Raw genomic sequence first — 14,597 nt, 5'->3', positions numbered from 1 at the left:
CGGATCCCAACAAACACACCGCCAAGAGAGTTACATCAAATAGATATATAAGAGACCATTGTATTGAAAATCAAAAGAGAGAGAGAGCAAGCCATCTGGCTACTGTCTATGGACTCGTAGGTCTATGATGAACTACTCACGCATCATCAAAGGGCACCAATGAGGATGATGAACCCCTCCGTGACGGTGTCTAGATTGGATCTCGTGGTTCTGGAACTCGCGGCGGCTAGAATTGTGTATTTATAGGGCGAAGAGGCAGTGCGGGAGGCCACCGAGGTGGGCACAACCCACCTGCGCGTGCCCTGGTGGGTTGTGCTCCCCTCGGAGCCCCCTCTGGTACTTTTTGGCCCACTGGATGTCTTTTGGTCCCAAAAAAATCTCCAAAAAGTTTCGCTGCGTTTGGACTCTGTTTGGTACTTATGTTCTGTGAAGTAAAAAACAAGCAAAAACAACAACTAGCACTTGGCACTATGTCAATAGGTTAGTCCCAAAAAATGATGTAAAGTTGCTATAAAATGATTGTAAAACATCCAAGAATGATAATATAACAGCATGGAACAAGCAAAAGTTATAGATACGTTGGAGACGTATCAACAGCTTTTTCAAAAACGCGGTCATGGCGGCAATTTTAGAAAATGGTTCCATGGCGACCGTTTCAAAAACATTATCGTGACACCAAATTTACAAAACAGACCGTGACACGGAATTGTTAGCGCATCCTCCTGGGCCTTGTACACCTCCTCCATGTCGGGGTTCTCCGTGTACACTTGCCACCATCACCTGTAACCTGTAGGCTCTATCTACATCTATTTCCTTAAAAGTGGCATTCTCGTGGCTCGAGCCATCATACCATGACACACATGCCACTTAACATTACAACATATAACCATCTCATACAAAAACTCATTATCATGACGATGGCTATACCACATCATATGCAAATCTGCAAAACCAAGTTAGACGTCCTCTAATCAGTTTGGCAAATTTCAATTACGTGGATTCTAGGCTTTCTATATAACACTAGCTACCTACGTACACAATCAAGGTGATACTTCTTGTTGCTAGATTAACTTTCTAGGTGTGTGAGCGAAGATACCTAATTGTAAAATCTCTAACCCCACACTAATCTTTGTCAAATACACATGACCCCCCAGAAGATCGTTCATCTTCATCACCCTCTTGTGTTTGCGACGATTCACTATTCTTGACTATGATGAAGCCCAAAGAACTGTTAGCCGATCGTCGACAGTCAGAGGCAACCGATTATCAGAACTTTATATAAAGCTACTCATGATGTCATTGAACTGAACCGAAGCAACACTCAAGGGAAGCATAGCAAGAACATCAAATCCTCACATCCACATGCGATTCTTAAGTGCAAAATTTTCGCATGGCTGGCCGTTCAGTACCACATTTGGATATCCGATCACACGGCATATGGCATGGCCTCCAAGAGCAGTCGTCCGCTTGCTACTCATGCCTGCAAGACGAAGACACAGTTGATCACATTATCTTCAGTGTGTGTACGCAAGGGAAGTTTGGCATCGTTGCATTGTGGCCCCGGATGAAAACCTCTCACTCATCAGGTGGTGGGACAAAGCGAGGAGCGGCTTCCTTGACGCCAACAAGAGAGGTTTCGACATCCTGTTCGTTGCCATCACTTGGTCTTGATGAACAACGCAAAGCGAGAGTGTTTGGGAGAATGACCAATCATAGATGTCCAAGACTTTTGGTTGATCAAATCCTCGATGAAATCAAGGAATGGTCCAGTACCGGTGTAGAAAGTTTACATCGTTTTGTGAGAGAGTAGTTTTTTCTTCTCTAGGTGTGGGTGTGGGTGGATCTACCACTGCTAGCAATGTTTGATCCATCTTGTACATATTTTGCTCCCTTCTACAAAATATTGTTCGTGTACTCTTGAAAATACAACGCAACAAACTAACGAAGCAAATTAACATCAATATGTATATAGCTAGCTCATGATAATAAACAAAGGACAACGCTAACGCCCACATGTGTGGTGGGAGTCAAACCCGCCTACACGCCCTATACTATACAGACTACGCCATGTCACCGCATGCATGCATGTGAAAATCTTTTTGGATTTTCAGTTTTTAAAATCTTTTATCTCTTAAATGAAAATTCGATTGAAGATCCGTTTTCACCATTAAATCCCTCGCGACGAGATCTTCAAAACTAGATCTCATATCAATATATTTTGACAAAATCTTTTTTTGGTTAAAAGTTGCCATGTCTATTGCACATGAATTACCATGATGTTTACACTAAAGTTGACATGTTATGTTTCAGCTATTTTCTTCTATATTAAAAAGTAATTTTTGACATATTATAAAATGGAGAATTAAGAAACTAGACTTGTCATGCACCATAAACTAAAATTGCCATGATACATGCACTTAAAATTGCCATGGTTCATGCAAAAAAATATTTTCATAGTCAAAGTATTCGAATTGCCATTATCAAAAACTAAAATTGTCATGGTCTACAAACTAAAATTGCCACGTGGCAACTTTAGTTTAAGCATCATGGCAACTACACTGCAAACATCATGATAACTTTTGGTCAAAAAAAAATTTCGTCGAAACATATCAACATGAGGTCTAGTTTTGAAGATCTCGTCGAGACGGATTTAATGGTGAAAACGAATTTTTAATTCGTTTTTTTAATTAGGAAATAAAATATTTTTAAGCCAAAAACCAAAAAGATTTTTGCTGATGTCATCTATTCATACGTTGCAAAATGAATGGTGATGAAGGCGTGTGGGCGCGTGAAGAGTAAAATAAATCGTGGCACAACCTAGTTCGTGACAATGCAATCATGCGTGAGCCTAGAGTACATTCAGTTGACAAGGTTGCACTTGGTCCTGATCTTCCCTTGGTTGCCGGTGAGCACGCCGATGGCGCCCATCTTGGCCATGGAGACGCGGAAGTCCCGGAAGAATTCCCCGTCGTACCTGCCAGTGGCGGCGCGGCGGACGTAGGCACCGGCGAAGGGATGCTCCATGAGGCCGGCGTCCGACCGGAGCAGCCCGCGCCTCCTGGCCACCTGCCGATAGTAGCTCGTGTCGAATGTCCCGCAGCTACCGGCGTCCATCTCTGCTGCCGCGCTGCTATCGCTGGGGCCGCGGCAGCGCATTCTCAGCCTATCGGCGTACCTTCCGTCCAGGGTCGGGTCGGTGCTGCGGATGCTGCCATTGTAGAGGCGGTCGGCGAAGGATGAGCAGTGCGCCTTCCCAAGCGTGTGCCCGGCCGAGAGCACGACGAGGTCCTTGACATCGAGGCCCTTGGCCGCGAACACCTCGATCATGACCGTGATGTTTCCGTAGAGCGGCGGCAGCTCGCCGCAGTTTTCGGCGCGGGACGTCCGGCCGTCCCTCCGGCCGAGCGCCACGGGCCAGGATGGGCCTTTGCTCTGGGGTCGACGGATCAGATCCAGAGTTTCAGATACAGAAAGACAAGTTGGCAGTACGCGATGAGACAAGAGGCAAGTTCTTGTGATGTACCAGAACGACGGCGTCTCGTGCCATGAGCACGAGGAGGTCGGCGCAGGAGACGGTGGCCGGGCACGCCTTCTCGAGCTTGTCCTTGACCCGCGCGACGGCGTCGAAGCCTCGGAGACTCTCGTTGGGTATGGCATCCTTCTCCGTGGGGCTCCCGTCTGCGGAGTCGAGCAGCACAGATGCATCGCAGCCCTGCACGAAGCAATCGTGGTAGTGCAGCCGGAGCAGGGACGCGGCCAGGTCCGGCGACGCCCTGACGATCCTCGTCGTCTCCCTGAACACGATCCTTTCCGCTCCCGGGCACGTCTTGTCGTAGTAACCGAACCTGATGCCCGGCTGCGCCGCGCATCCAGACAGGAGCGCAGCTAGAGCAAGTGACAGCCTTGTCACCAGTGCGGCCATCTCTCGAGCCTCCACTCGCTGGCGGCGAGCCATTGCCGGCACTACTGGTAGGCTACAGTGAAACTGGACACTTGCTCTATGTCTGCGTGGCTGCTGCCTTCAGTATTTATGGCTGATCTGCTCTGCATCTGCAGTTAAAATGGTTTTCGTTTCAGCCCCGACGAAAGGCTTCCATTTGACTATAGATTAAGAGCTTCGATTCTTGCATAGGGCGAGTTGACTTTGCCATTACGATATGCATATGCAGCAGATTCGTTGCGTTTCCGTTGCGTGCGGCGCCGTCCACTGTTTTAACTAGCTGTACACCGGTGCCGTAGCTGTGTCCATGCACGCGGCAAGCCTACAGCGTGACCCTAGCCCGAATCTTTGGTTTGAACGCAGATTCAGAAGAAATGAAATGACGGCAATATGCTACTCCTACTCCCGATCACGATGCCCTTATCTCAAGATCCAAAGCCTCAATCTTTAACAGATAATTCCTCGTTCCACAAGACTACATAATTTTCCATCACATTGTAAATCCACAAAACTACATAAGTTTCCATTACATTGTAAGAGAGGCATAAATGTTTCAGTAGGTTAGTCTGTGATTTATTTGCCTATGTTAATTTTTTTTTTAGAAAAGGAGGACGACCCCGGCCTCTGCATCTGGGCGATGCATACGGCCATTTTATTAATTATTGACACAAGACCGTACAGAGTCATACAACAATAAGTCTAAAGCCACCAAAACAAGCAACAACTGTCGCTATCCCTATCCAGTTGATGTAGGGGCGCTGAAAGTCTGGGCCTAATACCAAACAGACCACGCAGCCAAACCTAAACATCTAAAGACTTGAGGTCCCACCCAGGACGCCTGCCTGGTATGGGCACCCACCAGTCCGGCATGCTTCTCAACCAAGACCCCTGCCGGGTATGAGGCCGCCGCAGCCGCCTGCCACCAATCCATCTTCAGAGCTGTACTGTTGCACCGACCTTGCCAGGCCTATCTGCCATCAACGCCACCATGACGCCAGACAGCTTCCACCTCCTGCACGAGTCCATCTCCGCGCATCAGACGCCGAGTCTCCACAGCGCCACGCCGCCGAGATCCGCCACCATCAATGTGTAAGATGAAGCACCGCTCCACCAAAGTCACCGTCCTCTAGTCCCTCGAGCCCGTGTGCACCTCCAAGAATGACGCCCCCAGGGGGGAAACGACACCAGCGAGCCGCCGTCATCCGATCTACTGATCTAGGGTTTCCCCCGGAGGTAGCAGAGAGTGGCCTTGAACTTCTCCACGACGATGCCTTCAGGAAGGAAATGACGCAGACAGCGTCGCCATCGCCGGCCTTGGCAATCACCAATAGCAGGTTTTCACCTGGATTTGATCGAAGACCTCCATCCCTCGTGCACGGGTCGCCAAACCGCCGGGCACGCACCACCGGAACCACAATCCGTCGGCCAACCCCAAAGCGTTGCCGCCGCGAGGTCAGCTTTGGCTGGGGCGCCGGCAGCCATCCCCGACCCCCGGCCCATCCCACCTCCTCCCCCCCGGATGAAGAAGAGGAGGGGAAGGCCGAGGCCGAGGCCACCACTGCTGCGCCGACCCCTCCGCCAGCCGGCCACGGCGGAGGAAGCCGCCCGCAGCCCGCACCGCCAGCAGCCCGCCCCAACCAGATCTGGATCGAGCCGCCGCCGTCACCACACCAGCCGAGCACCACCGAGGAGCAGCCCATCACGCCACCCGCACACCCGCGCGCCAACCTGCGCCGATGAGGGGCCGCGCCGCGGCGCCCCGCGAGAACGCCATGACCAGATCCAGGTCGGCCGGCCCGCGCCAGCCCTCCCGAACGAGGCGATGAAGACGCCCCGCCGCCGCCGGCGCCGGCCGGGCTTCGCCCGGGCGCGCCCTCTGGCGGCGGCGGGAGGAGGAGGAGGAGAAGAGAGGTGGAGAGGCGGCCGGCGGCTAGGGTTCCTCCCCTGCCGCCCGCGGGAGCGCCAGAGGAGGAAGATCTGGTTTCTGTAGTAATGCAAATAGGGATGTGGATTGTACCAAGTGTCTACAAACATAGCAACATCAATAACTTTCTTGTAAGCACCTATAGGCTTGTAAGCACTTTCTTGTAATTATATAAAAATGTAATCCCTATGTTAATGTAATTATATAAAAATGGATTTTGTACTAGGTAAACACTTTCTTGTAAGCACCTATAGGCTTGTCAAAGAAAACATAATTTTATTTGGTAAATCAATAGAAGATGGGGCAGTTGAATCACCCTGGGATCGGTACTATGCAAATCTAGCGCATATGCTAGCCTCCACATAATAACAATCCCGAGTCATCACTTTCTGCACAACATATACGCCATGTGGGTGGAACGGTCGGTATCACAACATAATTCTATACAAACCCGCAACAACAATAAATGAATACATTATGAGGGTCATACGACTAAGATGCAACTCATAAGATGGAAGCAAATATACCCTAGAAAAGTGAAGAACACAAGTGTCCTAAGAAGGCTCAAAATAAAAGTATATGATGTTCATATCGAGAAAAAGGCTTTCGCCCCGCTATATAGATATACTCATAAAAGTATAAGAAAGCAGGGATATGGTGTTCATATCCTTGCCCAGGCCCAGGTTCGACCCTACGTGCGATAACTAGCTAACGTCGTCCAACAACAAACATGTTACCTGAATTGTTGTTGGCTGGATTGCAACACTCTAGGGAAAAGAGTAAATTAAGCAAGATGAGTACGCAGTCGTATTCATAAGACTTGCATCAGATCTACACTAAGTATGAATCATTCTCAAGGAAGAGGATATATGAGTCAAGCCACGGCAAGTGCTAAAGCAACCTAGAGAGACATGCTACAAATTGTGTCAGAGCTAAGAAAAGAGAACATATAAGAGAGCCATCTACACTAATAGTCGTGCGATGCAACCGCACAGGTCCACATCGACGGGTGTCTGCCTGACCATTTCCTATTAGGGGCTTAAGGCGCCAGTTACAAGCTATTCTACTAACTGCCGCCCACGCTCAATCCCCTATCACTAGCAAATGGGTCGGGCCATATATGGATCATAGCAGGAGTTCGTTCTATTCCCAACCGATTTTGGGAAACTTCTAGAACTTGTCTGGTCAGTTTTTTGTTCTGTCTTTTCTAGACTAGGTCTTCTGTCTGTTTTTTTTATTTTTTTTATTTCCTTTTTGAATGTGTGAGCTTTATAAAAAAATTGAACATTTTCTCAATTTCATTTTTTTCCATTTTTTAATTGTATGTTCTTTTTTTTCAAATTTGTGAATAATCTTTTAATTATGATGAGCTTTTTCAATTTTTATGACTTATTTTAAATCCATGAGTTTTTTCAAATTAATGAACTATTTATTTGAACTTTTTCAAAAAGCTGAAGTTCTTCAAATTTGTGAACAATATTTTAATTTTGATGAGATTTTTCAATTTTTATGAACTTATTTTAAATACGTGATTTTTTCAAATTAATGAACTATTTGGAATTTTTTTGAACTTTAAAAAAATTGAAGTTCTTCAAATTTGTGAACTATTTCCAATTATTGAACCTTTGAATCAAATTTTTATGAATATTGTAGTTTTTCGATGGTGAACAGTCAACCAGTTTTTCGTACCTTTATCAAAACTGCCTGGTTCTTCGACTTTGTTATTTTGTTTTTGATTGCACGAATTATGTTAGTAACACAAGAATAGCGAACAAAAAGAAAAAAACAAAGCTAGCGAGTGAGCAAGAGGGCGGAAGGGTAATTGGGCCATGGCCCATGAATCAGCCTAGCGATTTCGGTGCACCTTTTAGGCGGCATTTCCTATTTGGCGCCACATGCGCCAGTTAACGTGCATTTTGTAAACTGGCGCCTGTGGCATCTGTAAATGGGCCGCCCATCTAGGCGCCGGTTGACCATTTTTTTTAAAAAAATCTGTGAACTTTTTTGAGATTGATGAACTTTTTTGAATATTGATGAACATTTTGTATTGAAAATGGATAAACATTTTTTTAGTTCCATGAACTTTTTCTAAAAATACGTGACATTTTTCAATTTCTATGAACTTTTTTTGAAGAAATTCTCTCATGCTTCACTTAGATTTATTTGGGAGTTAGTAAAATTTTCAGAAATTCTCTCTTGCTTCACTTAGATTATTTTGAGAGAAAGAAAAAATTATGCTCATGTTCTTCACTTAAATTTGTTTGAGCTTATCAAAAGCAACATATGAAAATAGTCCCAAAGTGATAGATATCCAAGAAGGATATAATAAAAACTTTCATGAAGATCATTGGACAAAATAAACTTGATTCTTAGTAATGGTTTTGAGATATGATGATATGATATGTGAGTCATGTTGATGAGTAATTGTGCTTTAGTAAGAATATTGATGTTAAGGTTTGTGATTCACTATGCAATCAGAAAGTCAATAGTTATGCAATGAAATTTATATCCTACTTATGGTGCATTATTCAGTGTTACTTATGCTTAATGCTTGGGTACGATTTTTTTTGCTTTTTGGTTGGACGCTTCTTAATCTTTTTGCTAACCTTCATTTTGCACTATGTATGATCACTACTTGTGCATCCAAAACCCTTTAAACTAGTTTTGCCTTATGAGTCCACTATACCTACCTATATGCGGTATTTCCATGCCGTTCTAAGAAAATTTGCATGTGCCATCTCTAACTTTCAAAATAAATTTCTCTTTTGTGTGCTCTACCGCTCGCGAGGTGGTGAAGGGTGGCCAATATTTTCCATGCTAGATGTGTTATTCTCACGATGAGTGTTTATTCACTTGTCATTACACGAGAGTACGACAAAGGTATTAGGAATGCCCAGTCCCGAAATGAAAAATGAATTTACTTTATGTTGTCAAATAATAAGTTCCTTGGACAGTGTTGGAATGGAGGGCAATCATGGATTCGATAGCCATGGAAAGTGAAAGTAATGGTGGAAAAAGGAATAAACTTTATTTTCTGTCTGGGAACCGCCTATGATGTATCTAGCATGGAAAGTGTTGGGAGCTCTAAGTCGTTTTCGTTGGTGGGAAAAGTATGCCTCTCAAAAATGTTTTTATCTCTCAATTTAAGCTTTGAGCTCTGGCACCTCTACAAATCCCTACTTCCCTCCACGAAGGGCCTTTCTTTTACTTATGCAATTTTTATTTTTGAATTTGAGTCTCCATCTTCTCTTATAAAGCACCAACTAAGGGGCACTATGATCGTATTTGAGCATTGGGTGTAGCTAATATTTGAGTGTGTTTCATGAATGGATCGATGATTGAGCATAATGGGTTAGAGATAACTTGCTTTAGTGTTGATATTTTGAAAGACATGGTTTCTTGTTGGTACGCTTGAGTATTAAAGTGTTCATGTCAAAACTAGACTATTGCTTTGAATCATATAAAAGTCCAAATGTCCATGCTATAAAGAAAAGAAATGTGAAAAAAAACTGTTTTTATCATTTACCTACTCGAGGACAAGCAGGAATTAAGCTTGGGGATGCTGATACGTCTCCAATGTATCTATAATTTTGATGGTTCCATGCTGTTATATTATCATTCTTGGATGTTTTACAATCATTTTATAGTCATTTTATATCATTTTTTGGTACTAACCTATTGACATAGTCCCCAGTGCCAGTTGTTGTTTTCTGCATGTTTTTTACATCACAGGAAATCAATACCAAATGGAGACCGAACGCAGTAAAATTTTTTGAGGATTTTTTTTGGGCCAGAAGACATCTAGTGGGCCAGGGAAGCACCTGGAGGGTGCTATGAGGGGAGAACAATCCACCAGGGCACGCCTGGAGGCCCAGGCGCGCCCAGCTGGGTTGTGCCCACCTCGGGTGCCCCTTGAACCGCCTCTTTGCTCTATAAATACCCCAATATTCCACAAACCCTAAGGGAGTCGACGAAAATCAATTCCAGCCGCCGCAGAGTCCAGAAACACCAGATCCAATCTAGACACCATCTCGGAGGGGTTCATCATGTCCATTGGTGCCTCTCCGATGATGCGTGAGTAGTTCTTTGTAGACCTACGGGTCCGTAGTTAGTAGCTAGATGGCTTCCTCTCCCTCTCTTGATTCTCAATACAATGGTCTATTGGAGATCCATATGATGTAAGTATTTTGCGGTGTATTTGTTGGGATCGATGAACTTTGAGTTTATGATCGGATCTATGTTTTTATCCATGAAAGTTATTTGAGTGTTCTTTGATCTCTTATGTGTGTGATTTCTTATAGCCTCGTATTTCTTCTCCGATATTCGAGTTTTGTTTGGCTAACTTGATCTATTTATCTTGAAATGGGAAGATGTGCTTTGTCGTGGGTTTGATCTTACGGTGCTTGATCCCAGTGATAGAAGGGGAACCAACACGTATGTATTGTTGCTACTAAGGATAACAAGATGGGATATATATCTACATAAATAGATAAATAGATCTTGTCTACATAATGTCATCGTTCTTATTGCATTACTCCGCTTTCCCATGAACTAAATACACTAGATGCATGTTGGATAGCGGTCGATGTGTGGAGTAATAGTAGTAGATGCAGGCAGGAGTCAGTCTACTAATCTTGGATGTGATGCCTATATAATGATCATTGCCTGGATATCGTCATGATTATTTGAAGTCTATCGATTGGCCAACAGTAATTGTTTTCCCACCGTTTGCTATTTTTATCGAGAGAAGCCACTAGTGAAACCTATGGCCCCCGGGTCTCTTTTCTTCATATTTGCCTTTGCGATCTATTTTCCTTTGCATTTATTTTCAGATCTATTAAACCAAAAATTCAAAAGTACCTTGCTGCAATCTATTTGTTTCGCGATCTATTTATCCTATCTACCACTTTTATCTCACGCCATTTGCCTATCTTGAGGCGCCGTACCCAAAAGGGACTGACAACCCCTTTAACACGTCGGGTTGCAAGTATTTGTTATTTGTGTGCAGGTGATGTTTACGTGGTGTGATGAGGTTCTCCTACTGGTTCGATAACCTTGGTATCATCATCGAGTGAAATACCTACCGTCGCTATATTGCATCATCCTTTCCTCTTTGGGGAAATACCGACGTAGTTCTAGCAGACATCACTACTTTGAAGCACAAGTGTGGAAAAAGGATAGTAATGTTTCCCCTTCTGTCTTTTTCTCTCATTTTTTATTTGGGTTTCTTTGGCCTCTTTTTTATTCGGGCTTCTTTGGCCTATTTTTTTTATTTCCTCACATGGGACAATGCTCTAATAATGATGATCATCACACTTCTATTTACTTACAACTCAAAAAATTACAACTCAATGCTTAGAACAAAATATGACTCTATGTGAATGCCTCTGGCGGTGTACCGGGATGTGCAATGAATCAAGAGTGACATGTATGAAAGAATTATGAAAGGTGGCTTTGCCACAAATACGATGTCAACTACATGATCATGCAAAGCAATATGACAATGATGAAGCGTGTCATAATAAACGGAACGGTGGAAAGTTGCATGGCAATATATCTCAGAATGGCTATGGAAATGCCATAATAGGTAGGTATGGTGGCTATTTTGAGGAAGGTATATGGTGGGTGTATGGTACCGGCGAAAGTTGTGCGGTACAAGAGAGGCTAGCAATGGTGGAAGGGTGAGAGTGCGTATAATCCATGGACTCAACATTAGTCAAAAAGAACTCACATACTTATTGTAAAAATCTATTAGTCATTGAACGAAGTACTACGCACATGCTCCTAGGGGGATAGATTGGTAGGAAAAGACCATCGCTCGTCCCCGACTGCCACTCATAAGGAAGACAATCAATGAATACCTCATGCTCCAATTTTGTTACACAACGGTTCACCATACGTGCATGCTACGGGACTCACAAACCTCGACACAAGTATTTCTCAAATTCACAACTACTCCACTAGCATGACTCTAATATCACCATCTTCATATCTCAAAACAATCATAAAGAATCAAACTTCTCATAGTATTCAATGCACTTTATATGAAAGTTTTTATTATATCCCTCTTGGATGCCCATCATATTAGGACTAATTTTATAACCAAAGAAAATTACCATGCTTTTCTAAAAGACTCTCAAAATAATATAAGTGAAGCATTAGAGTTCATTAATTTCTATAAAATAAAACCACCGTCGTGCTCTAAAAAGGTATAAGTGAAGTACTAGAGCAATATTGCCTAGCTCAAAAGATATAAGTGAAGCCCATAGAGCATTCTAATAAATCACGATTCATGTGTGTGTCTCCCAAAAGGTGTGTACATAAAGTATTATTGTGTTAAACTAAAAAGCAAAGACTCAAATCATACAAGACGCTCCAAGCAAAACACATATCATGTGGTGAATAAAAATATAGCCTCAAGTAAAGTTACCGATAGACGAAGACGAAAGAGGGGATGCCTTCCGGGGCATCCCCAAGCTTAGGCTTTTAGTTGTACTTGAATATTACCTTGGGGTGCCTTGGGCATCCCCAAGCTTAGGCTCTTGCCACTCCTTATTCCATAGTCCATCAAATCCTTACCTAAAACTTGAAAACTTCACAACACAAAACTTAATAGAAAATCTCATGAGCTCCATTAGTATAAGAAAAAAAATCACCACTTTAAGATATTGTTGCAAACTCATTCTTTACTTATATTTGTGTAATATCTACTGTATTTCAACTTTTCCATGGTTCATACCCCCCGATACTACCCATAGATTCATCAAAATAAGCAAACAACACGCAAAAACAGAATCCATCAAAAACAGAATAGTCTGTAGTAATCTGTAACTCTTGAATACTTATGTAACTCCAAAAATCCTGGAATATTAGGAAAATATGAGAATTGTTTGTATCAATTAAGATCAAAAAGAATCAGATCAAAAGCACGTTTCTGTGAATTTTGAAAACTAATTTACTAGGCGCAAAAGTTTCTGATTTTCAGCAGGATTAACACAAGTATCACCGTAAGCTATCCTAAAGGTTTAACTTGGCAAAAACACTAATTAAAACATAAAACCACATCTAATCAGAGGCTAGATGAATAATTTATTACTAAACAGGAACAAAAAGCAAAGAACAAAAATAAATTGGGTTGCCTCCCAACAAGCGCTATTGTTTAACGCCCTTAGCTAGGCATAAAAACACGAATAGATCTAGGTATTTTCATCTTTGGTATGCAATCCATAAGTGGCTCTCATAATAGATTCATATGGCAATTTAATTTTCTTTCTAGGAAATTGTTCAATGTTTTTCCTTAACGGAAATTGGAATCTAATGTTTCTTCTTTCATATCAATAATTGAACCAATCATTCTAAGGAAAGGTCTACCAAGAATAATAGGACATGTAGAATTGCAACCTATATGAAGAACAATGAGATCTATGGGCACATAATTACTATTTGCAACAATAATAACATCATTAGTCCTTCCCATAGGTTTCTTAATAGTGGAATCCGCAAGATGCAAATTTGAAGAACAATCATCAAATTCACGGAAACCCAACACATCACACAAAGTTTTTGGGATCGTGGAAACACTAGCACCCAAATAACAAAAAGCATATCATTCATAATCTTTAATATTAATCTTAATAGTAGGTTCCCACTCATCATAAAGTTTTCTAGGGATATAAACTTCTAATTCAAGCTTTTCTTCAAAATATTGCATCATAGCATCAAAGATATGTTTAGTGAAAGCTTTATTTTGATTATAAGTATGAGGAGAATTTAACACGGATTGCAACAAGGAAATACAGTCTATTAAAGAACAATTATCATAATTAAATTCCTTGAAATCCAAAAGAGTGGGTTCATTGCTACTTAAAGTCTTGACCTCTCCAATCCCGCTTTTATCAATTTTGCATCTAGATCTAAAAACTCTGAATCATTGGGACGTCTTTTAACTAAAGTTGACTCAACTCTAGTCCCATCTTTATCAAGATTAATATTGGAAAACAAAGAATCAATAGGTGTTACATTAATAGATTCATCATTATTATTTAGAGCCTCAGGTTTAGCGGCCATCTTATTAACTAAGGTGGCTTGTTTATCAAAAATTTGGCCTACTAAATTTTCAACATGAGCAAACTGAGATTTCAAACCATAAAATTCTTTAGACATATCATCAAGCTCTTTATTCATATACTCCATAAAACTTTTTTATTCTTTAAGCTCATTTCTAAAGAAATTGCTATGATGGCTCCCCCACCTCCCACCTCCCACCTCTCCCTTCCACCTGCTCCACCCTCTCCAATGGCGATTTCCACTAGGGATCTCCATGATGGAAGGCTTGCTACATTGGGATTTTGCTCCTGGCCTAGCCCTGGCCGATCAGGTGAGGAGAAAATTTGGTTCTACGGTTCACTTCTCTCCTTCTCGGGATTCCAAGGAGTTCTTCTTGGTGGTCTCTTTTTCGTCTGCCTCTTTTCCTCTCTCGGTGGAATCGGTGGGCATTGTTCTTCAATGTTGCATTGGTGGAATTGCTGCTGGTTTTAAGGTCTCTCATTTGAGTTCTCGGAGTTTTCGATTTTCGGTGGCCAATAACAAGGTCGGTCATTTTATTTGTGGACTCAAAGATCGTATCTGGCCGGACTTCATCTGCCATTTCCACTTGTTCAATGGTAGATTCAACCGTAGCCATCTTGGCAATTTTGGTTGGCATGCTGATGAAGATCTCACTTGCGTTTCGGC

The 14,597-nt window shown here is 42.6% G+C and overlaps 1 protein-coding gene across 1 annotated transcript; it reads right to left on the bottom strand.

Moving 5' to 3' along the window:
- Positions 1 to 2,609: 2,609 nt before the first annotated feature.
- On the bottom strand, positions 2,610 to 4,060 carry LOC119367772 (peroxidase 1-like). Its single transcript, XM_037633184.1, has 2 exons — positions 3,524 to 4,060; positions 2,610 to 3,432 (listed from the first exon to the last, which is right to left on the bottom strand). The coding sequence occupies exons 1-2, from the start codon at positions 3,953 to 3,955 to the stop codon at positions 2,860 to 2,862; spliced, it is 1,005 nt and encodes a 334-aa protein (XP_037489081.1). The 5' UTR covers positions 3,956 to 4,060; the 3' UTR covers positions 2,610 to 2,859.
- Positions 4,061 to 14,597: the final 10,537 nt, after the last annotated feature.

Source organism: Triticum dicoccoides, chromosome 2B, assembly GCF_002162155.2.
Source record: "Triticum dicoccoides isolate Atlit2015 ecotype Zavitan chromosome 2B, WEW_v2.0, whole genome shotgun sequence".
In the NCBI taxonomy this organism is placed as follows: Eukaryota; Viridiplantae; Streptophyta; class Magnoliopsida; order Poales; family Poaceae; genus Triticum; species Triticum dicoccoides.
The sequence above is the reverse complement of the archived record's forward strand: the minus strand, read 5'-3'. Positions and strand labels throughout refer to the sequence as shown.

What these genes read in the sequence shown, in the direction of transcription:
- LOC119367772 (XM_037633184.1), bottom strand. Translation starts at nt 3,955, where the DNA reads ATGGCTCGCCGCCAGCGAGTGGAGGCTCGAGAGATGGCCGCACTGGTG. An exon ending in CACGAGACGCCGTCGTTCTG is followed by an intron (nt 3,433 to 3,523) that starts GTACATCACAAG and finishes CGTCGACCCCAG; the next exon opens with AGCAAAGGCCCATCCTGGCC.